Source organism: Apis florea, unplaced genomic scaffold, assembly GCF_048593485.1.
Source record: "Apis florea isolate Af1SG1 unplaced genomic scaffold, ASM4859348v1 contig_3036_pilon, whole genome shotgun sequence".
NCBI classification, from domain to species: Eukaryota; Metazoa; Arthropoda; class Insecta; order Hymenoptera; family Apidae; genus Apis; species Apis florea.
Window position 1 is genome coordinate 67,501 of NW_028256694.1, and position 19,385 is coordinate 86,885.

A 19,385-nucleotide genomic window follows, 5' to 3' on the forward strand; every position below is an offset into this window, starting at 1 on the left:
AATGGGCCTAAGAGGCACAGGTGCACAAGGCACGGCCGCCAAAACACTCGGTGCAACTTGAGATTGCATCGGTGCTGGACCAACCAACATCACAGGATATTCGTAATAGTAACCACCCATGTGGTCATAAAACGTCCCATAGCCCAATTGGGCGCTGGAATCCATCACCGGTGGATACTCGCCGGTACCACAGTCCCTGTCTAACAATTGTTGATCCTCGGTCGTTTCGCTACCATCTGTAATTGATATATACGATAAGTGTCAAAGTCAAACAAGGAAGCAAAAAGTTAATGTTCAACATGGATGATGCGCAAAGGAAAACGGATATATGGCATGTAAGTTTCGATCGAAAGCCGTGCAATTACTTTTCAATCCCTTTGATAAATTTTCTTTGATGGAAAGAAAAAAAAAACGAGATTTTTAACATTACGCGCGTGTGTACAATGTTCAACGAATTCAATAGTCAAAGAATTAATCGAATTGTACGTTTCGTTATATATATTTTTTAACATTTTAAGGAGGATTCAATAGTCAAAGAATTAATCGAATTGTACGTTTCGTTATATATATTTTTTAACATTTTAAGGAGGATTGGACATATAGGAAAATTTAAGATTCTCGACAACTGATAGACATCGGTATATTCACGATTATCGCCCGTTTCACAAAGCATTACAGTTTTCAATTGTTTATACAACATGGATACATCGGATATGTATTTCATAGATAAGATGAAACGAATAAATACTCGTGATTGTGCGAGCAACAGGCGATCGGCGTTTAGGTTGGCAACGAAACGATCATGTATCGATACTGACCGTGTCAATCAATTGTTCTTCGAATTCTTATGAAATTTATTGTAGTTATTAGAAACGAGAAAATCACGTATGAAGGAAAAGTTTCACGATTCCAACAATGTCCGAATAAAATAATCGAATTACAAATTTTAAAATTTCCAAACGTTCCAAACCTTCTCGACATTGTAACACTGCAATTTAAATGAAAAAAAGAAAAAATCCTACAAGAAACATAGATTGAAACTCGACTCAAGCTCGTTGTTAAATCGGACAAACGATTTTTCCTTAACAACTGGAATATCTTGGACTGGAAAATCTGTGAAATCTAAGATAAAAGGGATCCACTTGTCTCTCGACAAGATACAATGGAAGCGTAGAGAAGCGAGACGGAAAATCATACAAACTTCAAGAGAGGGTGGGATTAACTGCACAAGCAGGAAACGACGTCACGGGCAGGAAGGCACGAACGAGACAAGTCAGAAATTGGATGAAATGCATCACGTTTCTACCTATACCTCTACCTGCAGTGGAATGAGACGCCGATTGGCTCTCGGTTGTCGAGGACGTCGCGCTGGTGTTCGCGTTCCCTGTCCAAGGTTTCTTCCTCGACAGATAACCCTTTTTGAACAGCATGTCCTGACGGGGTGTCGTGATCCTCGTGTACTCGTCCTCGTTGAAGATAATCTTGGGCTGGGACGGTGAACCGCTCGTATCGTCCTTGTGCCGTGCCGCGCTACCGGCGTACGCGCCACCATCGCTACTTCCGCTTCTACGCGGCTTGTATCCGCTCTGCCGACTAAAGCTGTGCGTGTTCGTCTCATTCTCCTGCCCCTTCAAGAATCCATTCCGTAATCCGTCTTCTTCGTCCTCTTCGCCGGGTGGAGCTGCAAATCGAATCGAACAGATGTGATTCATATTCCATGCTAATTTTTTTTTTTCTTTCATGATTCGAACGAAATGATGAATAGTATCGAGTAACGAGGTTGGCTGAGAGAAAAAGAATGGCTATGTACCATTTCTTTTATTATCACGATATATTTTCTCTTGTTTCTTAATTTTTATTAACTTTGTAACAAGAATACGTTGTCTTGTCTTCCCTCGTATTTTATATACGTAAATGAACGTATACGTATAATACGATTGAAATTTAAAACGATATTTTATCACCGTTCGAAATTATAATTGATTAAACTAAATTATTTTGTGCTGCGTATATAAAATAAAAATTAATCGGAATCGGTATTAATTATAATCTCTCCTGTTAAATTTGTACGTATGCATTCGAATAATTTAAAATTATCTAACGCTGTGATATACAATACAATGTTAAGTTTCTCAAGATAACATATATATATATATGTACATGTACCTTTAATTTCACGGTATATTTTAATTATTTCAAAGCGAGACGGAAAATTAATAAGATGGATCAAAACGGATTCTATGAGTAATATGATCTCTTACATTCAAATTTCAATTTTTATTACAAAATAATTTCAAAATAATATTAGTTATCGTTGTAAATTTGAACTATTTTTTATAATTGAACATGTTGAAATATATATTTCAAATTTGAATGTTGTTTCCATCTCTTCAATGAAGATTTTGATACGTAAAAAGAAAAAAGAAAAAAAAAAAAGAATATAACAAATAGTTTTTTACATTGAGGGAAGCACATTATATAAATAATTATTGATCGATCCAATATTTAACTGAGTTAAACTCGATTATATATTTTTCAAAAAGAACGTAGTGAATAGTTTGATCGATGAATTTAATAAATACTTATTAAAGCCATAAGAAAGTACACTGAACGATTTCACAAGCAAAAAAGAACAAGATGGTTCAAGTACCATCGACTCAAATTACACAGGAATTTGTCATCCGAGTGCAATGGTGTTCGCTATCCACAAACAAATCCTCTTGTATTGGAATGTACATACTATTGGTGGTGTTTGAAAGTAAAGGATCGAAGAAGTCTCATTCAATGGTTTTCAATCGGGTACATTATTGTTCAAAAGTTTGGATTTAACGCATATAGACGGAAATGTCTACTATGTATATACCAGAAAAAAAGGAATGGAATAAATTGAAAATACAAAGTTTTTCGATATCGGATTTTTAAATAAATTTTAAATACGACTATTGATCCTTAAAAATTTAGATCCTTTTTTTTTTAGCATAAAATGATTAATTGTTAGAAAATTTCTCAATTGAGATATATAATTATTAGAGAGAGTTTGAAAATTTGCATAATTATTGATAATAATTAATTATAACAAGTTGCGCGATGGTTCAAAAACGCGATAGGGGTATAATATGCTTGCAATAAATTTAATCTTCTATAATAAGAATTCAGAATTTTTTTTTTATCTTAATTTGAAATTTGAGAATATAATATAATTTTGATAAATAAATTAATCGATACAATAATGTAGATATATCGAATACGATAAAATTCTAATTTTTAATTAGAATGCTTTTAATTAAAATTTCAATAATAGTTTTCTAAGCATATCTCGAGATGATGCCTCTTCATTCTGATGACTTAAAAATAAAACGTGATATTTATAAGTGAATAATAATGCGACCTATGTTTATGCGACGTGATAAATGTATCTTACATCATCTTGTAGTCCACTAATCTCTAATTCTGAAGCCCTGTGTAATTATAAACTACAATTTAAAATGTCTGAAAACTTTCGAATGATAGATATTCCGTGTAAGATAGTTACGTCATCTATTATTTCCTTCTTAACACCTTCTTTTAGAGAGAACATTCTTTTCATCATAATATATTTCAATCAATTATTTCTGACATATAATAATCTCCATATTTATCATTGTATTTTATGATTCAGATATCTGGTGATGTATCATTACAAATATAAATTATCGTAAAATTATTATGTTTATTGAAAACCTTATTATCGATACGATCTGTAAAATTTCCGATGAACGGATCATCGAATAATTTGATACGATAAATAGATAAGAATAAAAATAAAAACACCACCAAGTAAATTCTTTCATTAAATTTCTTCAATAAAATGAACTTTTTGAAGATGAAAAAATCATTACAATTAATTGTAATATTTAAGCATGATATTATAAAAAAAAAAAAATATTTCTTTCGTTTTAATTTTAATTTACCATTTCAAACCAACTTGTTTATGTATTATAAGGCATTTTATATCTATATATACCAATCAAATGATAATTTTTAAGTTATAAATAATTATAATAGAAAACATTCACGAGATTCGATGTCGAGGAATGCTGATACAAATGCATTGCAATTATTAAATGCCATAATTAAGAATCAATACTGATTTCACAACATGTACATATATTTTTTTTCTTCTTTTATAATTATCATTTATAAATATATATATATTTTTGACACTTAAAAAAAAAAAATTACACCAAAGCTATTATTCTTACAATTTAATTTTAATTTATTTAATTATATTTATGTAAATAAGAATACAATAATCAAAATTTGTTTAAGAAAACATTTATAGTAAAATTTCGAGATCAAATTTTAATATTTCATTAATGATTCTTATCTACTTGGATTCTTCTCTCTGATCACAATAATGTGATAATAAGACAAGTAAAATGAAATTTCACGAGTCCCTATCTAATAATATTATAAAAATAATATTGAAAAAGAAGTCTATAATATAATACACAAACGACGTAGGATTATAAAAGGATTCTATTAATTATATAAATTTTTTCCTAAACAAATTTGAATAAATTTGAATTTTATGTATCGATAAACCAATACTACATTAAATATACTAGAATTATTAAGATAAAAAAACATTTATAAAACTGTATTACTTCCCCCCCTCCCCCTCCCCCTCCCCACAATATATATCCAAAACATGAAATATGCAAAATCAGTTTGAGATCACAAAGATTACAAAAGTAAAAAAAATCAAAAACAAACAAAAAAAAAAAAAAAAAAAAACAACTTAACTTACTTAAATATGTCTAATTTTCTAACGTGATTAAGCTTCTACAGACTAAACTTCTAATTGGTGAAACTAAGCGAGCACTAATGCTTTCAATTTTCTCCACAATGATAAAACTAAACGATTGATTCTCCTTCGATTGTGCAATTTTGTTCTATTTTACTAGCTAACAAAATTATCCATATTTTTATCTACTCTACGACATTAATTCTACTAAATCGTGACTGGTCATGGATCGAACGGAGCGTGTGCGATATTCTTTTAATCGAAATTATATAATATATAAAATATATGTAATTTATTATACCGTAAAATGAGATGAATAGAAATAATAGCGGAAAAAAAAATAAGAAGCAAATGAAAGCAAATAATTTATTTGTTTCAAAGAAAAGTAAATTTGTATAGTAAATTTGTTAAATTTAAAATTAATTTTAAATATTTTTCTTTCATTTTACTTTTGTGTACTCAAAATTAAGAAAAATAAGATAGCTGTTGATCACAATTATGAGTGTTATTGTTGAAAAATTGATATAAAACTAGACGTTTCTAAAATTCAATTGATTTCAATTTCCTGTTAAATTCTTCATGGAAGAATAAATTTACGTGAAAATTTAAAAAATTTTAAAAGATTAATTAAAAAAATACAATATCGATTTATTCTTGTTTTAAATAGAATTACTTTTTAAAATTAATTCTCTAAAATAATTTTTCTTCTATATAGAAATAGTATATTTATTTTCCCGAAAAAAAAAAAATAAAATAAAAAAGAAATTTCATACGAATTCACTAATAAGATTATTCATATTAATCATTGAATCATCGAATATACGTAATAATTTCTTAATTTTTTCGAATTTATTACGAGTATTTTATTTTCCAATTTTCTAAAAGAAGATAAGATCGAACAGTTATAAAAAAAATTTTATATACATTTAGACATATCCATGCATTTCGCAATAATATTTAAAGTATTTTTTTAAAAGCTAAATTTATACATGTGAGTATAATATATTAGAACAGAAAAAAACGTGGCATCGAAACATAATAAGCAGAATCATTATATTAATAACTTCTGAACGAGAGTGGGCGAGATTTATTCACTTTAATTAACAAAAAGGGAAACGAAGTGTATTTTTATATAGAAATAATATTTCTATTCACCCCTTTTTACGGTAAATTATCATCTGAAAAGAGATCATAGCTCGGTTACACAATTATTGTTCATCAACCAATATTATCAGAGATCGACGACGAAACAAGTTGACAAATTAATATTTTGTAATCCTGCAATTTTATTTTCTAATTTCCCCGATAAAAATTTTAAATTGACGTCCATTCGTTTGTGTATAATTCTTCCCGTTACGTAAGAAAATTTATATTATATTAGCATCACGGAAACACGTAACTTGTAACTAAACACCGACCGTTCAATATTGCTAATAATATTAGTTGAACGGTGTGTGTGCGTGTGCGTGTGTGTGTAAGAGAGCCTTGAATATAATAGAAAAAGCATGGAGGAAGCTCTTCGCTAGGGACCATGATCAGTCTCTTCCACAGAATTTCCGTACCGTCTTGGTACCTCGCTAAAAGTAGAACGTGATTCGAGGAGCCGATCACGTGGATAACCCTTCGTTGCCGGCGCCACTGCATTTCTGTCCGCGCCCTCTACGTTGGCCGCCTTCCTCCCGAAATCCTCCTTTCCACCCTTCCTTCCCGGTGTATATATCGTACACTACCAGTCAGTCACCCTAGTCTCTCACTCCAACTTCACACTTTGTTCCTCTCTTTCTCTCCTTCCCTCCTTTTTCTCTTCTTGACGAGAAGAAGAAAGAAAAAAAAATGAAAAAGAAAAAAAAAAAATTGAAACTGAACGAGAATGAGAAAGAAATAAGGGAGACTCTTGCATGAGTGATCGATGTCAAATTTGTCAAATTACGTAATTATTTTAACGGTGAGTTGGTTTCGTGTCTATTAACATTAGCAAATTGTGACTCGTTTAATTTCGTTAAAGGTATCGGTTCAATTGTGCAAGAGTATCCAACAGCCGTTAGTCGTCTTCTTAACCCTTTCTCTATTAGCGATTATACTTGTTCACCACCACCGAAGCCATCTTCTTAGCATAGCACGAGACCTATGATCGATGCAACGATCGTGTCTTTTCATATATTTTACATTGGTATCGTTGAATCGTTGAGTCGAAATTAAATTCGTTTTATATTTTACCATCGTAACAAACATGTATCTCAATATTTCGATATTTTGCATGATAAAAGGATATCTTCTATTTGCTATCGACCACATACTTTCCTATTCTACATTTTACTCGGACGAAAACCACCAAGAATAAAATTAAAGGAAATTTATAACTGTAATTATAATTCATCTATTATAATTCAACGATACCAATCGAAGATTGGAAAACTGCTAAAGAAAATATTGTCACATACCAAATATCACACTCGTGATTTTCTAAATAAAATCGTACAACAAGAAAAATTATTTCATGCACGCTTTTAAAAATTCAATTGTATATATATATACATATGCTATATCATATATATATATATATATATATATATATATATATATATATATATATATATACACGTATATATCGTTATATGTATAAAGAAATAAAAAGAAAAAAGAAAAACGAGATCTCTATGAACGTAACTGCGTAAAACACGCGTCTCGTATAGCCATATCATGCGAATATGCTTCTCAACATAAACGGTATGTAGCGAAAGGGTTAAGGTGCCTACGACGATGCACGACACCCCCGGACGGATGGAATTTCTCCCGGATGCCCTTTCTATCCGATGTTATCGGTTTAGAAACGTGAATGCCACTGATAAAACGCGCCAAATAAAAGGAGGATGAGGCTGAATAATCTGGTGCACGCGATGCCTCGAGAACGACTGCGGTTGACACGAGGAACAGGGGAGTGGTGGGGGAGGGACAGGGGGAAAGAGGTAAGAGAGCGATGGAGAATAGAGAGAATGGTTTACTAGCTGGCGGACGTAGCTCATTGGCCGGCGGTCGTGGACTAGAATAGCAACAGAATTAGAATAGAAAACGGGCGAGGACCACCAGTGTTGGCCATCGGTGATCGTGCCGCTCAACATCGATTCTCTTTACCTATCTTTCTCTCTTTTCCTTTTTTCTTTCTTTCTTTCTTTCTTCCGTTCTGGTTCACTGAATTCTGAAGGGGAAATTAGGGTGGATGGATGATTAATGAGAAATTTTACGACGAAATATGTTTTGCAAGTTTTGCAATTTTATAGGCTCGATATAATTTTTTTTTTTTGATTTTGAGAAAATGAAAGCGATAAATTTTTATTCATATAGTTTCTAACAAATAATTTATTAATTGATATATGCATGCATATAATTTTTGCAAATGATAATTAATAACGCAGTTTGAAACTTGATGAAAGTGTTTAGATTTAATACTAATGACGTGGATAGATATGGACACAATTTATAGAGTTGCTTCGTGAAATTTGGAAATTTTTAAAAGATAGCGCTCCTTTGTTTAAAAGATGAAGACTAAATCAATAAGATATTATTAATTATTGATTTTGTGTCTGACAATTAATTTTTAGCAATTTGGATAATTGTTAAAAAGATGAAAATAAAATTTTGAATAGTAATTAGCATCTCTTTGAAAATGGCCGGAAGGATGAAAAATAACTCTGACTTTAAAGACTTTAAAAGTTTTTTTAATGTGTATTTTTAAATTAATGGTTACGTAAATTTTAAGAATTTTGAGATCATCTTGAAAGATTCTTATCAATTTTCTTATCTTAAACTACTACTTACTACTTATTATTACTTCCTTTATGAACGAATACAATTGATAACCGTTTTAAAAAGTTAGAACGATAAGAAATATTTTAATATTAATTTAATAAATCGTTAAATGTTTTTGAAATGTTCAAATTATAATTACAATTTTGTAATTTCTTCTTAAGAATGGAATTATAATTTCTTCTCGAGAATTTTGATAAAATGCAATGCTCTATTAGAAGTTTTATTTAAATTATTTCTTATTTTAATTTGTGAAAATTAGACAAATTAAACGTATCATTTCTAGACTTCACTTTCTTGTTCATTCATCTTTAATTTTTAATCTCATGAAAGAAGCAACGAATAGTTTGACAAATGAAATAGTTTCAAGAAAGATTCTTTCAATGTAAACTACTATTTTTTTTTTTTTTTTTTTTTTTTTAATTTATTAAGGATGAAAAATTATATAGGATAGGAAAATTAATTGAAAATTGAACGTAAAGATTTTCTTGTTACGAACGAACGGTTAGAAATATCTTCCGGTATATATTTCGGGTAGTTTGACAAACGTTTGAAACTAGGTTAATCGTAACTATATCATCTTCAAGAATTTTAAAGAAGAAAATTTTTTTTCCTTCTTATTTGAGACAAAGCTTCGTTTTGTCCTTGAAAAACTAAAACATATTTCCAAGTAAAAAAAAGTATTTCTCATTATTTTTAAATATTAAAATTTAAAAATCGAGAGAGGCAATATTTCTATCGAATTTTTTAATTAATGAATCTTACACAATTCCGTTGTTGAATCGTTATTTTGAAATAAATTTCTTTAGAGAGAGAGAGAGAGAGAGAGAGAGAGAGTTTATCGCTATTATTTTTTTTTACTTTCTCACAGAAGAAAAGATAGATAAGATTTGACCTATTTTTAAGGTATTCGAGATAGTATTCTTCCCCCGTTTCATAATTTCTGATCCTATATTGTATATTGCAAAGCCAGCTTCTTCTTCGGTGTTAATAAGATTTGAAGGTTCAACGTACCGAGGTCGATTGAAGTCGATTTTAACTAAGAAATGGAAAACACTTCGTACGCTTCGCTTCATCTACTTATATCCATTGTGTCAATGGATTTTCTTCACACCTTGAAAAATCATTATCGATCGAAAAATCAAAGGAGAGAATTAGAATTATATCGTACGAATCACCTCGGAGAATAATAAAATCATCGTCATATATTTCTCTTCGAAAATGGATTAAAACGAGTTCATCGAGCTTGCCTCTCCGAAATGAAAGATCGAAATGAAAGAGAGGATCCAAATCTCAATTAAACCACTCTGAATCTCTCGAAGGTCTCGAGGCAAAATGATCTCGTCTATATATTTATATTACGATATTACGATGATCTGTCATTGACGATTGGAAGGGATAGAAAACAAAAGGGTAGACAGACTGTGCGAAAATGATTACGATTGATACGTTGAACAAATTGATACGCTAAAAACAATACGTCCCGGGTAAAAATAAAGCTGTGAAATTCGTAAATTTATCGCGCAATCTCACTCGGATGCCAAGTAGGTTGTGCACGCCACGCCGCGTTACATTGTCGAGTTACATAAAACACCTCTGCGTTTTCTCTCATTTTCAGATGACAGATATTAGGGTTTATTAACCATGCTTAATAAACGGTTACGAATGTATGTACGTTAATATATATATATATATATATATATTTACATTATTTCAGGAAGGAACGCAATGTAATAAATTTAACAACGACGATTAAATTTTAATCGAAAGAAAGAAATATAATGAATTGTACGAATATTCTATATTTATTTTTAATGTATTTGAGAAGAAAAGTAGATCTGTAAAGTAATAGTGAATTATATATGATTATTGATTATAATAAATATAATTTTAGCAAATATGATTTTTGTAAAGAAACAATTAAGAATTATTTATTGTAAATAAAAAAAAAGATGCACAATATTTGTGTATTCGTCAAGTGTAAGATATTTTTGTATTGTGACTTGTAATGTGAATTGAAAATGAAAATACCCCCGTTAAATCTAAAGGTATGTATATGAATTTTTTAAAAAGATAATTAAATTTTTATTAACCAAAGTTGAGTGATAATGCCAAAAATTAAATAAGAAGATTCATTCTAATATCTTTTTTTTTTTTTTTTTTAACATTTCTAAAGAAATTGAAATTGAAGAGAGAAAGAGATTTATAAAAGTATCGATGATGATCAAATATTTGTACGGAATAAATATATCATAAAATTAAACTTAACTTCCTTAAAAACGTATCTATATATCGATATCACTTTTAATTCTGGAAATATTTTATATCGAAAATGCATCCGTCAATATGATCCATACATTGAAAAGAAGTGAATCATTCGTTGGAATTAAAAGAATATGAATGGAATCGATGGGTGGAGAAGATATATGGGTTTATAATATAATGGCAAGAACGCGCGTAAAAATGTTAGGAATGAAGAAGCACCGCAATTATGCCACTCTCACTAAATAATACTAATTTCTGTTTCTCGACCAAGCGTTTAACCCACGATACTTAATCAACGATGCATACGATGGAGAGAAACCACGAAAGTTGTTTCACTTTGTCAATGCGTGCAAATACTATTCTTCTCTACACTTGTTACAACAAAAGTTAAGAAACAAACAAACTAATCAATTTCGTAAATTTTTTTTACATTTATTTTTTATTCGATTTTATTCTAATTACGAGTAATTAATTTCTTAACTTTTTGTCGATAAATATATTTAATCGAAATGCCTGGGATTACGATTTCGAAAGAAAGGTATACAGACGACTTCTAAATAAGAAAGAAATAAGGAGATGATTCTAAGTTCTAAATATTATATTATATTTATTACTTGGAGATTAAATTATGGCTTAGGCTTCAAATTTTTATTATTTTCCATTTTTTTTTTAAATAAAATATTGGAAAATATTGGGAAATATTTTGAATAAGAAGGTTCATCCACAATATCATGATCATATGATAATGAACTTGTAGAACAACGTTGAAAAGCAATATTGATCGATGTCGGTGGAAAGTTTTTATCTTTATTGAAGGCAACATTATATTGTCGAATAACATTGTCGTCTCTTGTTGCAAAATAAATACCAAATTGTAAAAATATTTTATCTGTACTGAATCAACACGGTGGAAAGAAACTAGGTGGAAGAAATTACGTTTATTTCTAACAACAAACAAAGTATCTTTCATTTACAACATCGTGTAATAAACGTTCAAAATGAAAATTTTGAATGGCACAATTACTATATATTACAAAACTTGTTTAAATTTATTCTCAAATAATAATAAAGGAAGAAAAAAAAGCATTACAGATCGTTTTTCTTAATAAATTTTCCAACCAATCTTCTCCTACGAATCTCAACATCATAGTTAGAATCAAGAAATTCGTATTGTAACACGAAGAATTTAAAGAATCTAGACAAAGAAGACGCACTCTAGAAAGAAGAAATAAACTGGTGGCAGACATTATAACGTGTCTTTGCACGAGTAATAATCATATTGTTCAAAACACACGGGAAGAATAGTATCGAGGATAAACACGATTGTTTGAGCACGCGGTATATAATAGCGTAAAATAGGTCAATTATCGAACGGATAACCGAGCCGATATCCGTGCAAATAAAATTGCAAAAGAGCGCACGCCGATGGGAATCGACGAGCCAAGTGTCGAAAGCTTAAAAAGCCTGCCAGAAATTGCTTCAACGATCGACCATTGCCGTTGTTTTTCACAGTGTTTTCACATTTCTTTTCTTCGTCGATACACGATTTTATTTGAAAATCAAACCGATCGATTTCACGTTTAGAAAACTTTTAATAACTTTTTGTAGCGATGAAACATACGAAAAATTTCCCCATTGAATTTATATATTCAAAGTTGCGAAAAGTTTTTTTTTTCCAAAACTGTGCTAATTATTTTTTAACACGAAATAATTAATAACTGATATAGTAATTATAATATGTTTTTTTTTTTTTTTTGAAGCTAAGATTAGCTTACAAAGCAATAATAAATGTTTTACGAGTAGCTACTAGTAGGAAAAATTATTAATCTATGTAATTAAAATCAATCAATGGAAATACACAAACATCGATTCGTTAATCTTTTCGGATTAAAAACTAATCGTGATATATATATATACATCGCGTATATTATACATTATACCGATTATGATAAATGATAAAATATGTCAACAAATGAATTATATTTTTGATGTAAAAAACATCGTCGGCAAATCATTGGTTGATCATTTATCCAGATATTAATACTTGAACGATCTATAAAATATATTATAATATTATAATATATAAATATATTACTTTGGTTACTTTAACGTAATAGAATAATAATTCTAATACTATATATATATATGTTATAGTATAATTTTAATAATATATAATTACGTGTATTAAGTTTGTTTAGAAAAAGAACTAGTTTAAAAAACATTATTGATAATTTTTTTTTCTTCTATGCAAAAAAATTCTAGAGATACGAAGATCATTCCCATATTTTTTCTTTTTTTTTCTTTTTTTTTTTTACAAATGTATTTCTACTTTATATTTTTACTTATATGATAACAGTTCTAAAAAGTGAGTTTAGTAAGATAAATATATATATATGTATATATTATATAATTTACAATTAATTACTATTATCGAATAGAGAGGAAGATGACTATATCTTGAATATCTTTAATATCAACAATTGCGTAAGAATTTTTAAAAATATTAAACTTTAGGACAAAAGAATCTTGATAAAATTTATCAATGCCTCTTTACGAAAATGTAAAATTAACAGAAATACAAACGGATGAGATACGTGTGTTATAAGTGTGCGCAAGATCGATAAGATATTGTTATTAAGAAAGTTTTGTTCCGATCGAACTTCTACATTGCTCTACTCTCCGAGCTAATAGTATTCCAGTGACATTTTCTGCAATCCAACATTATCTTCACTTTCTATTCCACGATCTAAATTCTTTTAAAGTCAGATGTATTCCATACGTACCGAGACCGAGTTCATCTAGTACAACAAATGAATCCTAGAATTTGCAATTCTAATGGATAAATTCGTTTTTTTTTTAAATAAAATGAAACTTTTGATTTGACAATTCAATTCTTTTACAAAAAAAAAGAAAAGAAAAGAAAAGAAAAGAAATGCCTTCAAAAATAGCTTAACTCGATAAAGATTTTCAACCTAATTTTTCCCTTCGATTATAAATCTACCATCAAAAAATGTTACGAATATTTGCACAAAAAAATAACTTTGCATACTTAAAATGTCCCATTGGCATTACATTTAATAATAATTTTAGCTTCCAAACTGTGTCTTTTATTCGCCACCTCAAATCAAATCCCTCGGGAAATTGACCACAATATTCTCGCGTTTCTACATGCATAATGGAACAATTTTCCCTTAATCCCTTTGAAACGAACCGCTTTTCTCTAACATCGTGAAAACTATATACCCGTTCCGCATTGTCATAAGAGCCATAATCAAGTTCAAACGATCGTATCTATAGTATACACCGGCGGGTTTCATTGATCGTCATGACTCTCATCTTTGCTTTCATTATGTCAGAAAACGTACAGTTTTTTTGTCTTTTCTTTCTCTGTGATTTTTCTATCTTTTTATTCTTTCTATTTTGAATACGTGCGTGTTGGAACGTTGCACGACACGACTTTTCTCAAGAACAAAAAAGATTAATTGGAATACGTACGATAGAGGATCCTTTGCGTTTTTCCGTCAGGGATCTCAATATAATAGAGATACGGGATAAATAAATAATGTGGAGAACTTTGGGTAATTTTATGCGAAAAATGTTATAAAAAAGATTTTTCCGTATATTTCTTTGAAACGATTTTGATTAATATTATTTAACACTATATTGGAGTATTATTTACGCGACGTGTAAAATCTATTTGTCCATTTTCTTTATCTTTCCTATTCGAGCTAAGTAAGTAGTCAAAGTTAAAAGCTAGTTAAAAAAGATAGCCCCTTACCTTCATTCGAAACCTCATTTTTCTTGTCATAATATTAAAAAATCAATAGTTCAAATTTCAGCGTTGAAAGATTTTGATCTTTCATATTTACATAATTATAATTTATATCTACATATGCTGAATTTTATATATATATATATATTTAAACTTAGTTAGAAATCATATGAATGAACATGTTACAGAGAATTAAACGATCGATAACAATTGACGAATTTATAGTGGATATATAGCGACTCGTTTTCAATTCAAATTTCGGTGATACGACGCATCGATTTGATTCGTTTGAACATGTTGAACATAAGTGAAATCGAGGCACGATTTGTTTGCTTTACAAATGAATCGTATTCAAAGATTGTTTTAGCGTTGATAATAGAATCGAAGGAAGTATTGAGATGATATAATAATTAATCGAAAGGAAAATTGTTTTAATTGTAATAATTTTCGTGCTACGATCTTTTATAAGATTAATGATATAAGGAATATAGATATTCCTTCCTTTCTTGTTAATAAACTTTGTATCAAACTTTGTTTCTTAGAGGAAATTTAAATTTATTATTCTATTTTTAGAAAGCAAAAACAACATTTTACATACGCTGATCCAAGTAAATATATAATGTAGTATGTAAGGCAGGTAGAAATAGGTTGTATGCATCGATCGAGATAATGACATTTCGAGAGAGGTGTAACATTACGTCTACGTAACGAATTTCTTCCACTAACATATTCGCGATAGATATTTCGTATTCAAATGATAATTGTTTTATTAGAATATAAGCGAGAAAAATATCTCATTAGAAATTTAAATTCAAGAGAAATGTAATTACCGTATAAATATAGACGAAAGTTCAAAGATCAGAGATATTTCTATTCTCCTGTGAAATATATCTCCAAGTAGTAGAAAATTATTTCGTATACTTTGAAGAAGAGTATACGTAATGAAAATAATTATGCAATTAAAATGCTTGAAATTTTAAGAATGATTAATTGCATCGAGGAATCGATAAAAAAAGATAATTTCAAATTTCAAATCAAACACGATATAAAAAGTGATTTCCTTTCAATAAAAATTACAAAGAAGACTAGCTAGAAGAAAGATTGACTACATCCATCAATTTGAACGTTCCTTTTGTAAATTAATCGAAAGAAGATTGATTATCGCTTTTTCTTTTTTTTATTTCACACTTAGATTAAGAATTTTTTGAACCGTCTCTCTTGTCAAGTTTCTCGTTACTTTGCGTTACGTGATGCAATCGCGTAAAACACGTTTCGTCTCGTCCTCGCGAAATAAAGAGACGATGAATGACGGTGAACGTGCTTTGTCACATCACGTGCTTTCTCTATTTTCTGATTAACTATCTTCTGATTTGTCGTTCCTCGTCAACCGGCTTTTTTCGCGATTAAATACATCTTGCTTCTTGAAATATATTTATTTTGAAATTGTTGGAAATATAATTCTTAACTTGTTAACGAAATCTTAATTTTGGGTTATATGTTTCTTCTTCTAATGTAATATTTTGATTGCGATTAATACTTGCGATTATTGGAGAAGTGATAACTTTTTAAAGGCTACGTGTTTCAATTGAATCGAATTGTTAACTAATTTGGATAAATTGTATAATATGTAACTTATCGTTAACATTATTTTGACGATCATGGAACAGTAAAAGAGTTTGAAATACAATTCAGTGAATGCGACAAATAGCGACAAATATTTGATCGGAAAGAATAATTTCAGTGTAATTGTTTGTTTCTTTCCACCATCATCAAACCACAGAAAGGCTTCTTCCGTTAATAGAAAACCATGAATTTTAATACGTACTTTGATCATCTTCGATAATTTCTTTACCTTTTATTTAATTCTACACTGTACGTCGTCGATCGTTCAAATATTTTCTAAATCATTTTTTTTAAAATCGTGACAATATGAGATACAAGTAAAATACCAATACCACGACGAACACGAATTTCTATTCCCCCGAACTAGCAACGAACTAAAACTTCAAAATGTCCACCATGATCCAATCATCTCTCTCTCTCTCTCTCTCTCTCGAACTTTGCAATTTAATCTCAATTTTCTCATCATATATCCCGTGTCAAATCAAATCCGAGATAAAGAAGAAACAATTTTTTCCCCGCTCTTCCCCTTTAAATCTCTCTTCACAAATCAATTTCTTCATCCTTTTTCCTTCGTCATCTTTCAAAGATCATTTTCGTTCGAACGCACACAAAATCCGCTACAAACTCATGTCCACTCGTGTAAAAAACTCGTGAGATAAAACGCTGCAGGGAAAGCAGGTAAGCGAGCCAGCGTTGGAAAGGAAGAACGGAACACTCGTTGTTTCGATTATTTTTATCGTCGCGATTCGGTGGTGGAAAATCACGGTTCAACCAGCGTCCAGCAGCATGGCTCCGCGTGGCTTTTCCTTCTCTCCGAAGGGACGAAGGCGCACAACAGGGATAGAATAAACACAGGGAAGCGAATGCTGCGCTGGTGTGCGACACACTGACGACCAGCTTCGATTTTCCTGCGACTGTGCACCAGAAACGATTTTGCATCGCCCTCCGCCACCCTTCTGCGCGCGCTTTCCAACCCCACCGCCACAACCCCTATTATACCTTCTTCCATTCCTTCTACTCTCCTTCTTTTTCCAACAATTGTTTGTTATTACGCTATTACGGTATTATAGCGCACCTTACTACGACTCTTTTAATTTGCTGCCAATTTTTATCAATTTCGTATTTTTCCTTTTTTTTTTGAATTTCTTTCATTCAGGATTTGGTTTGGTTTATCGATTTTCAAATTTCTTATATTTTCCTCTTCGTATTCCTTTCCGTATCCCGGCAACACGCTATCTGGGCGGTCTGTGCTTTGTACAGTCAGCGATAAAAACATTCGTAGCTTGGATCAACAAAGAGATTTAGGCTTATTCGGGAATTTTTCGTTGAAATTTTTGCGAGTACGTAGAGTGTAAAGAATTATACGTTGTTTTCGATGTAACTTTGTAAAACGAGACAAAGGATAATTTTTACGTTATAAAATGTAAAATTCTTGTAATTGTAAATGGAGAATGAAAATAATATATAGGATACGAATATTTTTGTGACCGACTGTAGTTCCTATTCGATTTTTGCTTATTTTTAGAATTTGTGCCAATTTTAATTCGCGTAAAATTATTAATTTAGATTTATAATTTATCATAATTTTCTCAAGTTATAAACGTATTTCTTATTTTTTTTTTTTTTTCCCCTCTCCCTTTAACTTTCTCCCTTTTCACGTATACATTTCTTTTTTCGAATTTTATATTTTTTATCCCTGTTCCCTTTGATTTTTTTTACATTTCCTTTTACATTTCCCTCTTTCTCTTTTATCTTCTGGTTAATAAATACATCCTTCGTTTCAAATTACCACCACACAAACTATTTTCATTTTCCTCTTTTCATTCAAAAATTCACCTTTTTTTTTTTATTCTTTTTATCCTATTCGCGGAAAGCCTCTTGCATTCAACTATACTCCTTCATAGGCTATTTTAATTTTTTTTTATTTTACAAATCTAACAAAAATAAATCCTTTTAAAAGTATTCTACTCTATTTTCTACTTTAGTATCTTCCATTTTATTATTCCAAGCTTTTGATTAATATCCTTTTTTTTTTTTTTTTTGAATTTATCTTTTATAAATTATTTTCATTTTATAATTTCAACAAAAGGGAAATATATAACAAAATATATTTTATTAATTATCCAATTCTTGTCTTCACTTTCGTCCATGTTTCCTTTATTTTATACTTCGTATGTATATACACATCTTTCTACTTCTGTTTCTTTTTCTTCATCTTTCATCACTCTCTCCTACTTTTTCCCTCTTCTCGTTCATCCCCTATCCCTCATCCTTTCACCTTCTTCTTTTTCTTCTTCCTTATTACCAATCTTCGAAATTTATCATCTTTTCACAATTTGAACGAAGCAAAAATTTCTCCGTTTCCTTTCGAAAATCTACACCCCTATCTATACCTATACTCCCCAATTTTTTCCACCTTGACACCTTATTCGTCATTTTTGCTCCTCCTTCACCATTTATCTTCGCTACGTCACACTGTCCTCCTCCACGTGCGTCACAATCCTTCTCGTTCGACCATCCATCTCGCAAACCCTTTACAACCCTCCTGTCGGCCGGCCAACACCCTCCTCCTCGCCGATTCCAGCCCAGTGCTTTCTGCTCGCGGATCTGCGCAAGTCGCCGCTTGTCGCCAGGCCGTGTCTACGACCGAGGGTGGAAAAAATATACAGGGTGGCTCGAGTGGCCGCCACCACCACCAGCTTCTCTTCAACCGTGTAATTATTATTTTCTTCGCCAGAATAATTAATAACCGTGCCTTCTTTACGAGTGGTGTCCGCGTTGCAAGTCTTTACAGAATATTAAGAAAAATTGCAAATATTCCAAATATTGTAAATACCAATTCATCGTGGATTGGAACACTTTCTTTCTTTCTTTCTTTCTTCACGACAAAATTGATATATTTTTCGATCGATATGCGATGTTTTACATTTTACGGTAGAAAGAATAATTATAATCCATTTAACGTTATCCCCCATGGGATGCATCGTAAAACTGTTCAAACTTCGATATCAACGAGTCCCCTTGCACGATTCAATTTTCTCCCGTTATAGCTATAACTTTGACCATTTTTCCAACAAGGAAACTTCGATGACAGTTTATACGCCAATTTTATTGCAACTTTGCACGATGGTTTAT

The 19,385-nt window shown here is 30.4% G+C and overlaps 1 protein-coding gene across 13 annotated transcripts in view; it reads right to left on the reverse strand.

Moving 5' to 3' along the window:
• LOC100866875 (uncharacterized) overlaps window positions 1-19,385 on the reverse strand; it is a 56,019-nt gene that overhangs the window by 11,043 nt on the left and 25,591 nt on the right. The window contains exons 1-5 of one of the 13 annotated variants that reach the window (XM_086908025.1): window positions 7,919-9,258; window positions 7,789-7,826; window positions 6,349-6,592; window positions 1,307-1,681; window positions 1-236 (exon numbers count right to left, since the gene is read on the reverse strand). The exon at window positions 1-236 is cut by the window's left edge and continues 66 nt beyond it. In XM_086908025.1, coding sequence (XP_086764151.1) covers window positions 1-236; window positions 1,307-1,681; window positions 6,349-6,430 — 693 coding nt within the window. In that variant the 5' untranslated portion in view covers window positions 6,431-6,592; window positions 7,789-7,826; window positions 7,919-9,258. Of the gene's footprint in view, window positions 237-1,306; window positions 1,682-6,348; window positions 7,718-7,788; window positions 7,827-7,918; window positions 9,259-9,355; window positions 9,981-19,385 lie in introns of those variants that run through there. The other 12 variants (XM_086908026.1, XM_086908022.1, XM_086908024.1 and 9 more) reach the window with 12 other exon arrangements.